Raw genomic sequence first — 12,772 nt, 5'->3', positions numbered from 1 at the left:
TGTCGTTACCTAGGCCTTCAGCTCCACACCTACAGGCTTGCAAGGGCCCATGTGCACCCGCTCATTGAGACAGAGGCCCGCCTGCTAGGATAGAAAGAGCTTCTCATGTCCAAGGTTGGACGTCTGACGCTTGTAAATTCGGTGCTCTCCTCCATACCGACATACTACCTCACAATCTTTCCCCTGGCCAAGTGGACACAGAAAAGGCTGGACAAGATTTGGAGGTCCTTCCTTCAGAAAGGGGCAGACAATGAAAATGGTGGTCATTGCTTGGTTAATTGGAAACGAGTTTGCCAGCCACGTAAGCTAGGAGGTTTGTCAATACTACACCTAGAGAAATTTACTTGAGCCCTCCATCTACGTTGGTTGTGGTATGATTGGACGAGCGACACAAAGCCATGGGTCAGATCTGAGCTACCTTGCGACGTCATGAACCGAGCACTTTTTGAAGCATCTACCACTATCACTATCGGGGATGACCGAAAGGCTCGGTTCTGGCATGATATGTGGATTAATGGTGCAACACCAAAACACATAGCTCCCTTCCTTTTCACCTTATTAGATGAAAAAATAATACAGTGCACGCGGAACTGTCCACTGGGAGATGGATACGAACACTACGGCACAAGATCACATCATCAGTGCATGTGGCGGAGTTTGTTGACTTATGGGCCCAAATCCAACAGGTGCACCTCTCCACAGAAACCCCAGATTCCATCACATGGCTTTAGACCACCAATGGCACCTACATAGCAAAATCGGCCATTTGACCCAATTTAAAGGTTCAACCGTGCCTTTTAACTCCAATCTAATTTGGAAAGCGAAGATGGAGAACAAATGCAAATTCTTTGTTTAGACCTTGATTCAAAACCAGATATTAATAGCGAACAACCTTATCATCCGGAGATAGCCTCATCAACCGATATGCTTCTTGTGCCATTCTGAGCCAGAAACGACTATGCATATTTGCCTTAATTGTCCCTTCTCAAACCTCGTCTAGTCACAAGTTCTGCTCACCTTCCACATTGACCTCCCACCACACATCACGACTGAGAACTTCCCAACCTTAGCAGACTGGTGGCATAAGATTACAAAGGCCACACCAAAAGAATATCACCGTGACCTAAATGGCCTTCTCATTTATTTCATGTGGAACATTTGAAAAGAACAAAACCGCCGAGTTTTCTAAAACTCAGTAAGGTAGTCAGGTGTGACAGCAAATCTCATCGTGGAGGACGTAATTATCAAAGACGTAGGGTATCTAGATACCTAACGTGTTGCACTCTAGTGGTATATCTCAAGCATGTGATTTGTCATATTCTTTTTACTACACCCTGTGTTGTCTTGACAGTCGGGATGGTTGTCATGTAAAAAAACTTTGCTTCTTCTCCTTTTAATAGAAACGGCAGAGCTCCTGCCTCGTTCCGCAAAAAAGAGGGACTCAGGTAGGTATGAAGGCAGGGCGCATATATATAGAGAGAAAAAAACCAAAATAAAACACACAATATATATATAAATAAATAAATAAATAAATTATATATATATATATATATAAAAGAAAGCAGACAAAAAGAGCATGAAAGAAAGTCGGAGGAAGTACGTTCTTTAATTAAGGTGCAAACGACGCGCGTCTTGTACCGGCAGGTAGCTAGGTAGGCACGCATGTAGCCAAACTGTTTCGCTGCAAGCTTAAGCAGGTAGGCAAGCATGGATGAAATGTGCCGTACATCTGTCGACGATGCGTAACCGTCCATCTTATGAATTAGATAAGGGATTTCTTTTAGTCAAATCATATGATACGTGATACATATAGAGTTTTATATAGATTCAGATTTTCTTAGGTTAATAATTCTATGTTAGGTTTGTTTTGTATTGATGTCCAAAATTATTTATATATAGGGAATTCTTTGTTAGCTTAGATAAATCTAAATCTATTTTAGAGATTTTTGTGCATAGTCATAGAGGGTTACTGATGTAGATTGGTAGCACAAAAGACTTAAGGGTTTAAGACTTTTGTAGATTTGGATGAACTTTAATTAACTTGTCTTCCATAGAATCCTAAGACTATATATATATATATATATATATATATATATATATATATATATATATATTGTCGCTCAATGAATGAGGTCTGTGTTGAGCCACGTGCGTGTCAATTCCAATGTACCTCACACAAAACTGAGCGCCACATGTCCATATGCATGCATGCATTCACGCCCAAAAACACGACAGTACCTACATGTATGCTCACCCAAAAGCTAGCGTAACACATGTGTGAAAAGGTATCGACATCTTAGAGTCATATAGTTCTTTTAACAGTGACAATAAAGATGTTACCTGTTAATTAGGTGATATATTGATATGGATACTATATCAACTAGAGTATTTATTTTATAACCGTTGTGCTAGAGCCTTATAAAGTATTTTTATTGGATAAGCAATACCTTATTGTCGCTTTTTTAATAGGTGACGATAGTCTACATATATAATATTTTAAAATATTTCTTATTTTTACAAATATTGTATAAATAAAAAAAATTCCCGTCTCCTCTGGGGTTCGAGCAGAAACGCGTCGGCAGTGCAGCTCGGCGGGAGCACCAGCTAGCCTCACTGCTACAGCGCGGCAGACTTTGCTCGCGCCTCGCTCTCTCCCGGCCGGATAGCTACGCATGTCTTCCCGGGGACATGCGCTCGCCTTTGCACGTACGTGCGTACGTGTCCCCTGCGTGCGGCCTTCCATCACACGCGTCCCGCCGCACGGGCGCCGAGGGACCCTGCATTGCGTCCGCGTCGGCGCACACGTACCGGGTCGGTGGGCTCCTGGTCTGTCGACACGCCGCCCATCCGCGGCTATAAAAGGATGGCGCCGCTGTTCCATGTCACCAGCAAGCACACAGTCTCGAGCTGTAACAGCATCTTTCCAAGTCTCTGCACTGCAGCTAAGTAAGCACACCCATCCTCGTACGCTTCGTGCTCCTGACGGCGATGGCGTCCGGGCAGGAGAGCCGGGAGGAGCTGGACCGCATGGCCCGCGAGGGGGAGACCGTCCTCCCCGGCGGCACCGGCGGCAAGAGCCTCGAGGCCCAGGAGCACCTCGCAGAAGGTACGTACGTAACTGACGTTAACTTGGATCATCTCTGTCTGCGACTAGCCTTGACGGCTGCTAACATTTAATTTGAACCGTCTCTTTGTGCAGGACGCAGCCGCGGCAGGCAGACTCGGAAGGAGCAGCTCGGGGAGGAGGGGTACAAGGAGATGGGCAGCCGCGGCGGGCAGACTCGCAAGGAGCAGCTCGGGGAGGAGGGGTACAAGGAGATGGGCAGCCGCGGTGGGCAGACTCGGAAGGAGCAGCTCGGGGAGGAGGGGTACAAGGAGATGGGCAGCCGCGGCGGGCAGACTCGCAAGGAGCAGCTCGGGCACGAGGGGTACAGCGAGATGGGGAGGAAAGGCGGGCTGAGCACCACGGAGGAGTCCGGCGGGGAGCGCGCCGCCAGGGAGGGCGTCGAGATCGACGAGTCCAAGTTCAAGACAAAGTCCTAGATGCGTGCAGCGCGCACTGCACGTACGCTCGCCGTGTGTACGTAGGTGTAGGTCAAGACCGTACCGCAACCAGCTGGGTCCTAGCTTTTAGGTTCTTGTAGCAGCATGCACTTGCTCCTTCCCTGGAAGGTAGGCATGTGCACTGAAGAGTAAGAATAACGTAGGCGTGGCAGCGCGCATGTATGTAGGTGATCATGCGTGCTTCGCTCTAGCTAGTAGTCAAAGCGTCCGTCTCGACGATCGATGTGAATCTGTGCTCCGTCGAGGCAGCCCCGCTTCAGCTTCAGGCTTTGTCGTCTTGGTTCACTAGCCTGCTGGTTCCCGTGCTCGTCTCTCTGCAGCTCGCGAATGGTTTCGTTAGTTGCTAGCTGATGCGGTGGTGCCTCAGGGCTCAACAGTGTGTACAGTGTTTGTATCCTCACTTGTTCAGCAATGTGGTTGGTGGTGGTTGATCGGACGCGCTGTGAGAGTCTCTGGATTCCCAGGCACGCAGCAAATTCTGGCAATTTCTCTCCTTTATAAGGTTACTTCGTTTATAAAAAATCTTAGGTTACAGGTCTTTCAATTGGGAGGTCAGATTTGCCATATGTGGCGACCGGAGCACATATATTTCTAGGAACAGCCTTGCAAAAAATAATTCACACTTGGGATATCTACCAAGTGTTGTTAGGGAATCAGACAGTAGGGCTTATGGAATAAATTAGGTACGGAGGCTTTTATCTCCTGTATGTTTCAAGTTTCGGTTCAGAGGAGATGGAGACGATAGCACGGACAGAAAATCCTGATCCAGACACCTCATGTCAGAAGAGAACTCCTGAAACCAGCCTTAGAACCAAGTAAATTGAGTACCATGATTCTGCACGAAGAAGCTACGCTACTTCAAAACCAACACATGCCAACTTCCATGGATGTAGCCAAAGCATTCCAGCAGAGCTCCAAGATCCAACTTTTTATGCAGTCACGTGTGGCCAAGACCACTTGCTGTTATATTCCAAATACTTAAAACTGCCCGTAACCTGAATGCTGTGCACTCGTTTCATTAATGAAAAGTATGGTGTTTTCTGCAAAACCGACTTACTCCTGTTTTTACAGGGTTCAGTCAGCTTCAACCTCCCAAGAGAATCACCAGATTATACAGTAACACGGTGATATCCGAGGCACCTAGATTTCAGTCACAAAACAATACGCTCAAAGCAGTGCATAGTTACAGTCGATTGAGCCACTGACGAGAACACAACAGACTAGCGTGCATCTACTATCCTCTACTACTGCAACCAGCCAGCGCTAACGCTAGCTCTTTTTCTGGATCAGCTGCATCACGAAACCCAAAACTCCATCCGTATCCTGGGAACCAAGGAGACTATCCTACCCTGCCCACAAGCAGCTAACCCATGCAGGCAATATATAGCCGCTGAAACCTTATTTCACCAACACTTGGACAATCTGCCTCCTCTATAGAAGCCTTGCGGTTTCGGTTTAGCTTGGATGCTTTCTTTCATCAGTGGCTGGTGGTTTCGGTTTAGCTTGGATGCTTTCTTTCATCAGTGGCTGGTCGCCAGGGCGGTCACCAACAGGCCCAAGACGAAGAACGGTTGCGCGCTTGCCTGCGTTCAGCAAAGCAAGAAGTTCCCCTTGCTTACAGTTTTGGAACGTGAAAGAAATGAGGAAGTAAAAACAGGAGAGCCAACTGAAGCGCACCTGGTATTTGACATCATACTTCACAGGGTCCTTCAGGAAGTACTGGAACTGCACCAGATGATTAGGGAGGATTAGAATGCAGACAACAAAAGTGGAGCTGTTAATTTAAGCAGGCAAAACGTTCTCTTCCCCGGTTTGCAGTTGTTTTTCAGGTCTTAGTCATAGAGTGTATGAAATGTTCTTATCAACAAAGTTTTAACAGCACTGTAATGGAGCTATGTAATAGTACTATTCTCTGGAGACGACCAAGCGAACTGAAGTGCAGTTTTGGTAGACCTTACAAATAAAGCAATTGTCCAGAAGTAAAAACGATTTGAGTTTTTAAATATGTGTTGAGAAGAAATTTCGAACCACGAAAAACATCTGGAAACCCCCTAAAAAAAGAGCCAGCGAGATTCCAGAACGGTCAGCTACCTGAAAGACCACCTGAGGAATTGTTAGTCCAAGCAGCGCCAGGGCATAATACAGCTTACCAGTGCTCAATAGGTAGCCTGAAAAAGTGACAAATGGAACTTTTCTGTTAGAATAAATTCCTATAGAAATTCAGCATAGATGGTAAATCATGTTATAAATAGCACTTGTATTCAACATGAGGGCTCGAGCCCCATATATATACATGTACAGGGTGCCATAAAAGGCAGATAATTAGGGGCTATACTAGGCAGACTACCAGCACAAGGCAAGGAATAATATCCTATATCTCTAACAAATCAAACAGAGTTTGCCGTGTCCCCTATTTTGTACTGATCGAATATGGCAACATGCGGAGACACTCCATTCCAGTAAAGACTAAAAGAAAATAGCTATAAACTCTGTTGAACTTCATACGCAGTTTGCTGACATGTGAAATAATTTCTGAATCTGAACAAAATTTTCACTAAGCAGATCTTGTGTTCAAAGCAACTGCCCTCTGAAGTTCCATTAAAGGTTCCATCAATAGATGGGAATTTAAAATATGATACAGTATCATGACAAAATGCAAGGGATTATAGTTCACTAAACATCAGCAAATGGAACTAATACAGTAAGCCTTCAAGGCAAATTATATGAAAAGAAAAGGAGAAAGCAACAGATTAAAAAAAAAAGGAAAAATTATGAAAATACATCGCAATAGAGCTCTTGTTGCTAAATACCATCGCAAAATTGTTGAGTTGCGAAAAACCATCGCAAACACAAAGAACTCTGGAAAATACAATCGCCGTTGCATTTGCGACGTTAAAATACCATAAACAGTACTCGACAGCTCCAATTTCTCTATTCAAAATAGTGGTTTTCTGTTGCTCCAAAAATCTTAGATCTTTTTGTACATGTTTCATAATCCATGTGCAACCTATTTTAATTAGATTCACCAAAAAAACCTGTGTAGAATTTAAACTAAAATTCTCCCAAAAAAGCTATTTTTATAACTACTAACAATTATTATAGTCTCAATAAATTCTCAAAAATCTGTAAAATTTCACTAATATTCTTATTATGTGATGGAATAGTTTCTAAAACTATTTCCAGCCTTAGGTTTTATGGTGAAGATCAAATTGAATTAAAAGAAGAATATCACGTGAAATGATAAAAATGTATAAAAATAGAACATTACAAAGGAACTCACTTTTTCACCATATAATCTAAGTCTAGAAATAAGTTTAGAAATTATTCCATCACATAATAAGAATATTAGTGAATTTTTACAGATTTTTGAATTTATTTGAAGCTTTAATAATTGTTAGAAATTATAAAAGTAGATTTTTTTTTTGAGAATTTTAGTTTAAATTCTACACAGGCTTTTTGGGTAAATATAATTAAAATGGGTTGCACATGGATTATGGAGCATGTAAAAAAGGTTAAGATTTTTGAAGCAACAGAAGACCACTATTTTGAATAGAGGGAAATTAGAGCTGTCGAGTACTGTTCACGGCATTTTAATGTCACAAAAGCAACGGCAATGGTATTTTCCAAAGTTATTCGCGTTTGCGATGGTATTTAACAACAATAGCTCTTTGGGAATGGTATTTTCATAATTTTCCAAAAAACAAAGTACCTGCAACAGATAATTGAGTGATGTCAATTGCTCCAACGCATATCCATTTTGCAGTTTCCATCCCAAAAGCAACAGGAAGTGACTACAGAAAAAAATGTAAACTGGTATGGAGAAGTACTTTGACAATAAACTTTTCAATACGGATTTGGTGCCCACATGAACATGCACACACATATCCTGGTATGGAGAAGTACTTTGACAATAAACTTTTCAATACGGATTTGGTGCCCACATGAACATGCACACACATATCTGGACCGACAGCCCAAGTGGTTGAAATGCATGTGAAACAGAGGGTCGATGGCCAGATCCTGCTGCTTCCAACGGGAGAGGGGAGGCGAGGTATAGGGAGCCAGGAGGCCGGAGGGAGGGGAGGAGATGGCCAGCGGGTAGGGAGCGGTGGTCGCAGGGGGCGAGAGGATTGTCATCTCATCGGAGGGAGTTGGGGAGGGAAGAGAGAGAACAATGCGGGAGGGAGAGGCTGGCGGCGGCGAATGTAACGCCATGAACATCGTTTCCGTTTGTGTCGGGATATCCAGGCGGTGGAAACGGTCCTGATATCCAGGTCACGCGCCATATGGGTGCTGATGTATTTATCTAAACTTTTTATGCAAAAAGGAGAATAACCTGAAGCCCCAAAGTTCTATCCCCTTCAATGCTCTTAAAATCATTTACAATAGCAATCCCTAGCTGCAAAATCAAGAAAACAGTCGATCATCAATGACAGATATTGATGATCAAAGAAAGGTATCCTCACTCTTTCATAGAAAGGGTGAAAGCGGGAAAGTGAATAGGAAATGGAGAAGAAATACCCCAGCTATGCTGTACAAAGTAGTCAGGACAACAATATCAGGAGTAAGAGTTCCAAATAACGCCTGGCCAGCACACCTGCAAGAATATTTATAGTTGTCAGTTCTTGAATATAGGGATGGTAACATTGAAGCAAACATTATTTGCTCAATATGAAGAGAGCATCAACAGTGTTGGTCGTACCAAGGCAAGCTAATGTAACTCGCACCCAGAGCGAAGTTCCCAATCCATCCATTCTGCTTGAGCTGAAATTTATGATGAAGTTTTATGAGTATCTTTCAATCAAAAGGCATCTTGAGTCCCAAGATTTTTTTAAAAAAAACAGAGAGAGAGAGAGAATCGAATTGTATAAAGAAGAAATGCTCAAGTACCTTGAGAGGTGGTGCCGAATATATGTAAGAAAGTAAGGAGCCACCCACAGCAAGATAAAAAACAATAGGAAAATCATGCCCTGCCTGAAATGAAGAAAACCAGAAGAAAATATGAGAACATTTCGTCAACCTGTTGGTACACAAAAGCAGTTCCTTAAGGACTTACCCATACGTCTAACAAAGCACCCAACCCAAGCCCTGCTAATAATAGCACCCAGATCTGAGTTATTACCTGAAGAAAATCATTGTCATCAGTAAGGCATGGCAATTTTTTGCAATGACTTGCTTAGTCATTAGGAGCTGGCAAACCCTTGTAAATGACATCAGATGATCATTATCATTGAGAGACAGTTTCATTTCAAATGCTTACACAGCAGTAAATGGCATTACATGTGTCTCAAGGAAAACAGATCCACACAGATATTAAGGCCAATTTGAAAGAGATTTGCAAATACCAACTGCGCTACAACACCAAGCAAAATATCACATCTACACAACCAACCATATATATGAACCAAGCAAAGGTTAAATGAAAAGCAAAAATGAACAGATAATATGGAAAGATAATCTATGTAGATTTCATGTTTTGAACAAATATGATAAAGCACTCAAAAGATGATAAAATCGCCAAGTTTGTGGTTTGCTTTATCTGTCATTGATGGACACTTTTGGTGCAAACCAATAATGCATTTGTTCAAAAGACAAGCATGTCAGTTCTCAAACTCAATCTCGTGTTTGCTGTATAAAGTAGAGGCTGGAGGCATCATGATTCAATTCTAAACAAAATAAGCTTCTGGATAGAAAAGAAAGTAATGATGCTAAAATCAAGTTATGACACATATACCTTCAAAGTGGTCAATGATGAAAATAAACATACATGAAACAGAGACATACCTCATTTTCTGATATAGCACCCGAAGGAATAGGGCGATAAGGCTCATTAATTGCATCAATGTCTCGATCATACCAATCGTTAATTGTCTACAAGCAAGAATGTTTGGAGCTTACATGCTTATTAATATTAATAGTCTCCCATGCAGCATATGCGAGGTTATAACCAAAAGCCAACACATAGAATCTAAAAGTAAACCTGTGTGTATCCTGTAAGGCATGGCCCAGACATTATCATGCATACAATAGATTTTGCAACATCTTCAACTGTCCAGTGGAAATTTCCTGAATATGACAGATCAGGGGAAAAGGAACATAAGCATAATAGTTGTACACCAACAGGAACAGCATTCGCACATGAATCAGTCACTGTACTCTGGTGCCTCCATCCTAAATCCAAGAAGTTCTGGGCAAAAGAATTTTCCATGTGTTGTGAAAGTTGATGTGCTCACTAGTTTAAATTCAAGAAAAGATGAATGGACCTACACAACTTCTATGCTTGCCTAACTGTCAGTCGGTAAATACTTCATTATAAGGATGAAGATTGAAGAACACTTTTGCAGTGTTGATTAGCAAAGTAGCGAGTCAATAGGAAGGTGGACAGCATAAGGAGGGTGTACCGCATGATGTAACTACACAGGAAAAATACAGTTGTCAAAACCCACACGTTGGATTTTCTTTTTTCTTTTTTTTTTGAAATAGAGGCACAAAGTATTCAAGTAACAGATATAAAACAGTATAGGCAGCAAAGGATACCGGAGGCAGCTGCTCCACAGAGAACTCCCCATATAAGCGGAGGCCACGTCACTGGCTTAGTGAGTTGAAGACGGATCTTCCATATGTCCTGTACGCACCATGTGGATCATGAATATTACATTATTTCCAGTTTCCAGACACAAATGTCTAAATTGCAAAAGGGTAAAGAGGTGTACATGTTATTAATTTCTAAAAACTGTAAAAATTGCACATGTACGAAAAACAATATGCTTCAAAAAGATTTTTTAGAAAAGTTGTCATTTGAAAACTTTTTTTTACAAAGTTGTCATTTGAACCTTATCGTACAAGAATCACTATTACTCAACCTTTCAACCATATGAAAAAGCTGGCTAAGTATAGGAGGATACCATTTACCATAAGTAGCGCAAAGTATATCAAGCAATTCAGCAAAAAAAAAAATGTAGCATGCGCAACCTGGTCAAATACTTAGCTGTTAGAAAGAAGTAGCATGACCAGTATAACAACAGCTCACTTTTTGGGTGGCTAGTGTAGCGCATAAAATTCTCACATGTAGGGGTGCAAGTGGGTCAACCAATGGGTACTCATTGGCCCACTGTAGTTCATTCAATCTATAAATCCAAGCAAAAAAAAATGAACTAACAACTAGGTGAAAGTGCATTTTTATTTGGATGGAGTGGGTTTCGGGTAGACCACACTTTTTCATCAACCTTGCATCCCTACTCACATGCCATCGAGACATCCATGGGCAGTGCCTCAATGGTCTGGCGAAAGACGAAACCACAATTTCCAACATCCAAATCAGTTCTCTGTTTGCCAAAACTGCTACCGTACTATTTGAGTGTGTGCCACATTCACTGGCTGTCAAAGCCAATGCCCAGCCAACAACATCACAAAGCGAAAAAGAAAGACCGAAACCCACATTTTGTGCCATTGTACGTTAGCTCGGTCTACTGGCAATAGCAGTGGGGCACAAACTGCCACATCGCGTTTTTCAGTTTTTCAATTTCACGGCCAGTGTGTGGAAAACTGGAAATCGCAGCGATACATGTAGCTCTACGCTTTGTGCTGAATCTCCAATTTGCCACGCAACCCAACCAGAGACAACCTATTGCAAATTTGCAATATCCAATGCACGGAAAGGAACAGATGGAGCACTCACGCTCTCCTGCTTGGCGCCCTTGATCCCGAGCAGCTGGTTGAAGCTCGACCCGGCCGCCGCCGGCGCCTTCTCCGGGGCCTTCCCCTTCGCCTCCGCTGCGCAACCAACCAAGCACGCATCAGAGAGAGACACCAACCGAAAACGCCTGAAACTACACACGGCCGATACGATCGAACGGAGGGGGGGCGCCGCAGCCGCGCAATCACGCACCGTCTTTGGCGTCGGTCTCGGACGCGCGGACAACCGGGAACGGCCGCCTCCCTGCGAATGGAACCGACATGCATCAGTCAAACTCCTCCCGGCTGCCGTACTGTTGCATAAGCTGGAGACAGATTGGGGGGGGGGGCGTGGAGTCGGGCTGTACCTGTACAGTTGAGGCGGAGATGAGGAGGGGGCGGTGGAGAGAGGAGGCGGTGAGTAGGGCGGAAAGAGGTGAAGGAGGAGTTGGCGGCGGCGAGGAGGTGGGCGGCGGCCATGGGGGAGCAGACGACGAAGAGGAGACTAGCTCGGAAGTGAGAGCGGAGGATAACCGATAACGCCTGCGGCTGTTGGGCAAGGTTCACAAATGCGAGGTCAGGTCGAACACGGGCAAATATCGTGAATATTGAGAAATACGACTCAAAATTCGAACGAATTCATGTGGTCAACCTCCGATTGACCGAGATAAAATCCGTTCGAATTGAGTTCTCGAAGATTGGTTTCATTGATAATTTGATAGATTTACTGGATATTCGATCGAGTTACCCGAAATGCGACGAAATCAAAAAACAGACTCCCTGGAACCGAAATACGACCGAATTTGGTGGAAAACTGCTTGGTAAAACTGGAATGCGAGAAATTTTGAAAAAAAAAAATAAAGACAGAATAGGAGAAATGTGAAAAAAATAGAAAAAAATTGGCATGACATTTATTATATTTTAGATATTAATAAATAGAGAAATAGATATTATTAATAATATGACTGTCATCTATCATTATCTCATCAAACATGTGCATAGATTAAATTATTAGCACCATAGATTACCAATATATGTTGAATTATATATACATTACCATAAAACACAGTCACATGGCACATAAAGTCACTCTATACTAGCATACTGCCATCCACATTTATCAAAAGTGATGATCCGTAGTTTTATTGCATCCACACCATATGCAACCTATAAGATAAAAAAAATAGTAATATATTTTGTTATATATAAAAAAATTAGAAATTTGTTCTAGAAGGTAAGCATCACCTTCAGTACCACTAGCTTCTAACAGGTGAACCTAGCTTGTCATATTATACTCCTCAGTGAACATAAGTATTATTCGTCGTGTAGATAGCAACTTAGCCTTAAACTCTGCCTAACTTTACCCCGTCCATACATAGTGGTTGATCATTGTTATTGAAATATGATATAAAACCCAGGGTCTTGTCACTCCTAGACCCACTGTTTAGAAAGTTGTGATTGAGCATCGGGAACAGAAGATGTTTGTCGGGGGTGGATCCCTGACAGTGATTTCGGGGTGTATCGGACGACGAGG

General features: G+C 42.7%; 2 protein-coding genes across 2 annotated transcripts; one reads left to right on the top strand and one right to left on the bottom strand.

Moving 5' to 3' along the window:
* Positions 1-2,901: 2,901 nt before the first annotated feature.
* On the top strand, positions 2,902-4,041 carry LOC133929765 (late embryogenesis abundant protein B19.4). The gene is made up of 2 exons (XM_062376542.1): positions 2,902-3,106; positions 3,200-4,041. The coding sequence occupies exons 1-2, from the start codon at positions 2,989-2,991 to the stop codon at positions 3,541-3,543; spliced, it is 462 nt and encodes a 153-aa protein (XP_062232526.1). The 5' UTR covers positions 2,902-2,988; the 3' UTR covers positions 3,544-4,041.
* A 632-nt stretch (positions 4,042-4,673) lies between these two features.
* On the bottom strand, positions 4,674-11,820 carry LOC133928728 (chlorophyll synthase, chloroplastic-like). Its single transcript, XM_062375188.1, has 15 exons — positions 11,607-11,820; positions 11,453-11,503; positions 11,243-11,337; positions 10,102-10,189; positions 9,545-9,630; positions 9,349-9,435; positions 8,621-8,686; positions 8,455-8,538; positions 8,267-8,328; positions 8,086-8,161; positions 7,901-7,963; positions 7,274-7,355; positions 5,656-5,732; positions 5,242-5,289; positions 4,674-5,147 (listed from the first exon to the last, which is right to left on the bottom strand). Exons 1-15 carry the CDS (start codon positions 11,716-11,718, stop codon positions 5,085-5,087), a joined length of 1,140 nt encoding a protein of 379 aa, XP_062231172.1. The 5' UTR covers positions 11,719-11,820; the 3' UTR covers positions 4,674-5,084.
* Between the last annotated feature and the right edge of the window lie 952 nt (positions 11,821-12,772).

Source organism: Phragmites australis, chromosome 9 (assembly GCF_958298935.1).
Source record: "Phragmites australis chromosome 9, lpPhrAust1.1, whole genome shotgun sequence".
NCBI lineage: Eukaryota > Viridiplantae > Streptophyta > Magnoliopsida > Poales > Poaceae > Phragmites > Phragmites australis.
The sequence above is the reverse complement of the archived record's forward strand: the minus strand, read 5'-3'. Positions and strand labels throughout refer to the sequence as shown.

Excerpts from the sequence above, each read along its gene's own strand:
- LOC133929765 (XM_062376542.1), top strand. The coding sequence starts at position 2,989 with ATGGCGTCCGGGCAGGAGAGCCGGGAGGAGCTGGACCGCATGGCCCGC. Across the intron at positions 3,107-3,199 it reads CCAGGAGCACCTCGCAGAAG|GACGCAGCCGCGGCAGGCAG; the intron begins GTACGTACGTAA and ends CTCTTTGTGCAG.
- LOC133928728 (XM_062375188.1), bottom strand. The coding sequence starts at position 11,718 with ATGGCCGCCGCCCACCTCCTCGCCGCCGCCAACTCCTCCTTCACCTCT. Across the intron at positions 8,539-8,620 it reads GTGCTTTGTTAGACGTATGG|GCAGGGCATGATTTTCCTAT; the intron begins GTAAGTCCTTAA and ends TCTTCATTTCAG. Across the intron at positions 8,162-8,266 it reads AGTTACATTAGCTTGCCTTG|GTGTGCTGGCCAGGCGTTAT; the intron begins GTACGACCAACA and ends ATATTCTTGCAG.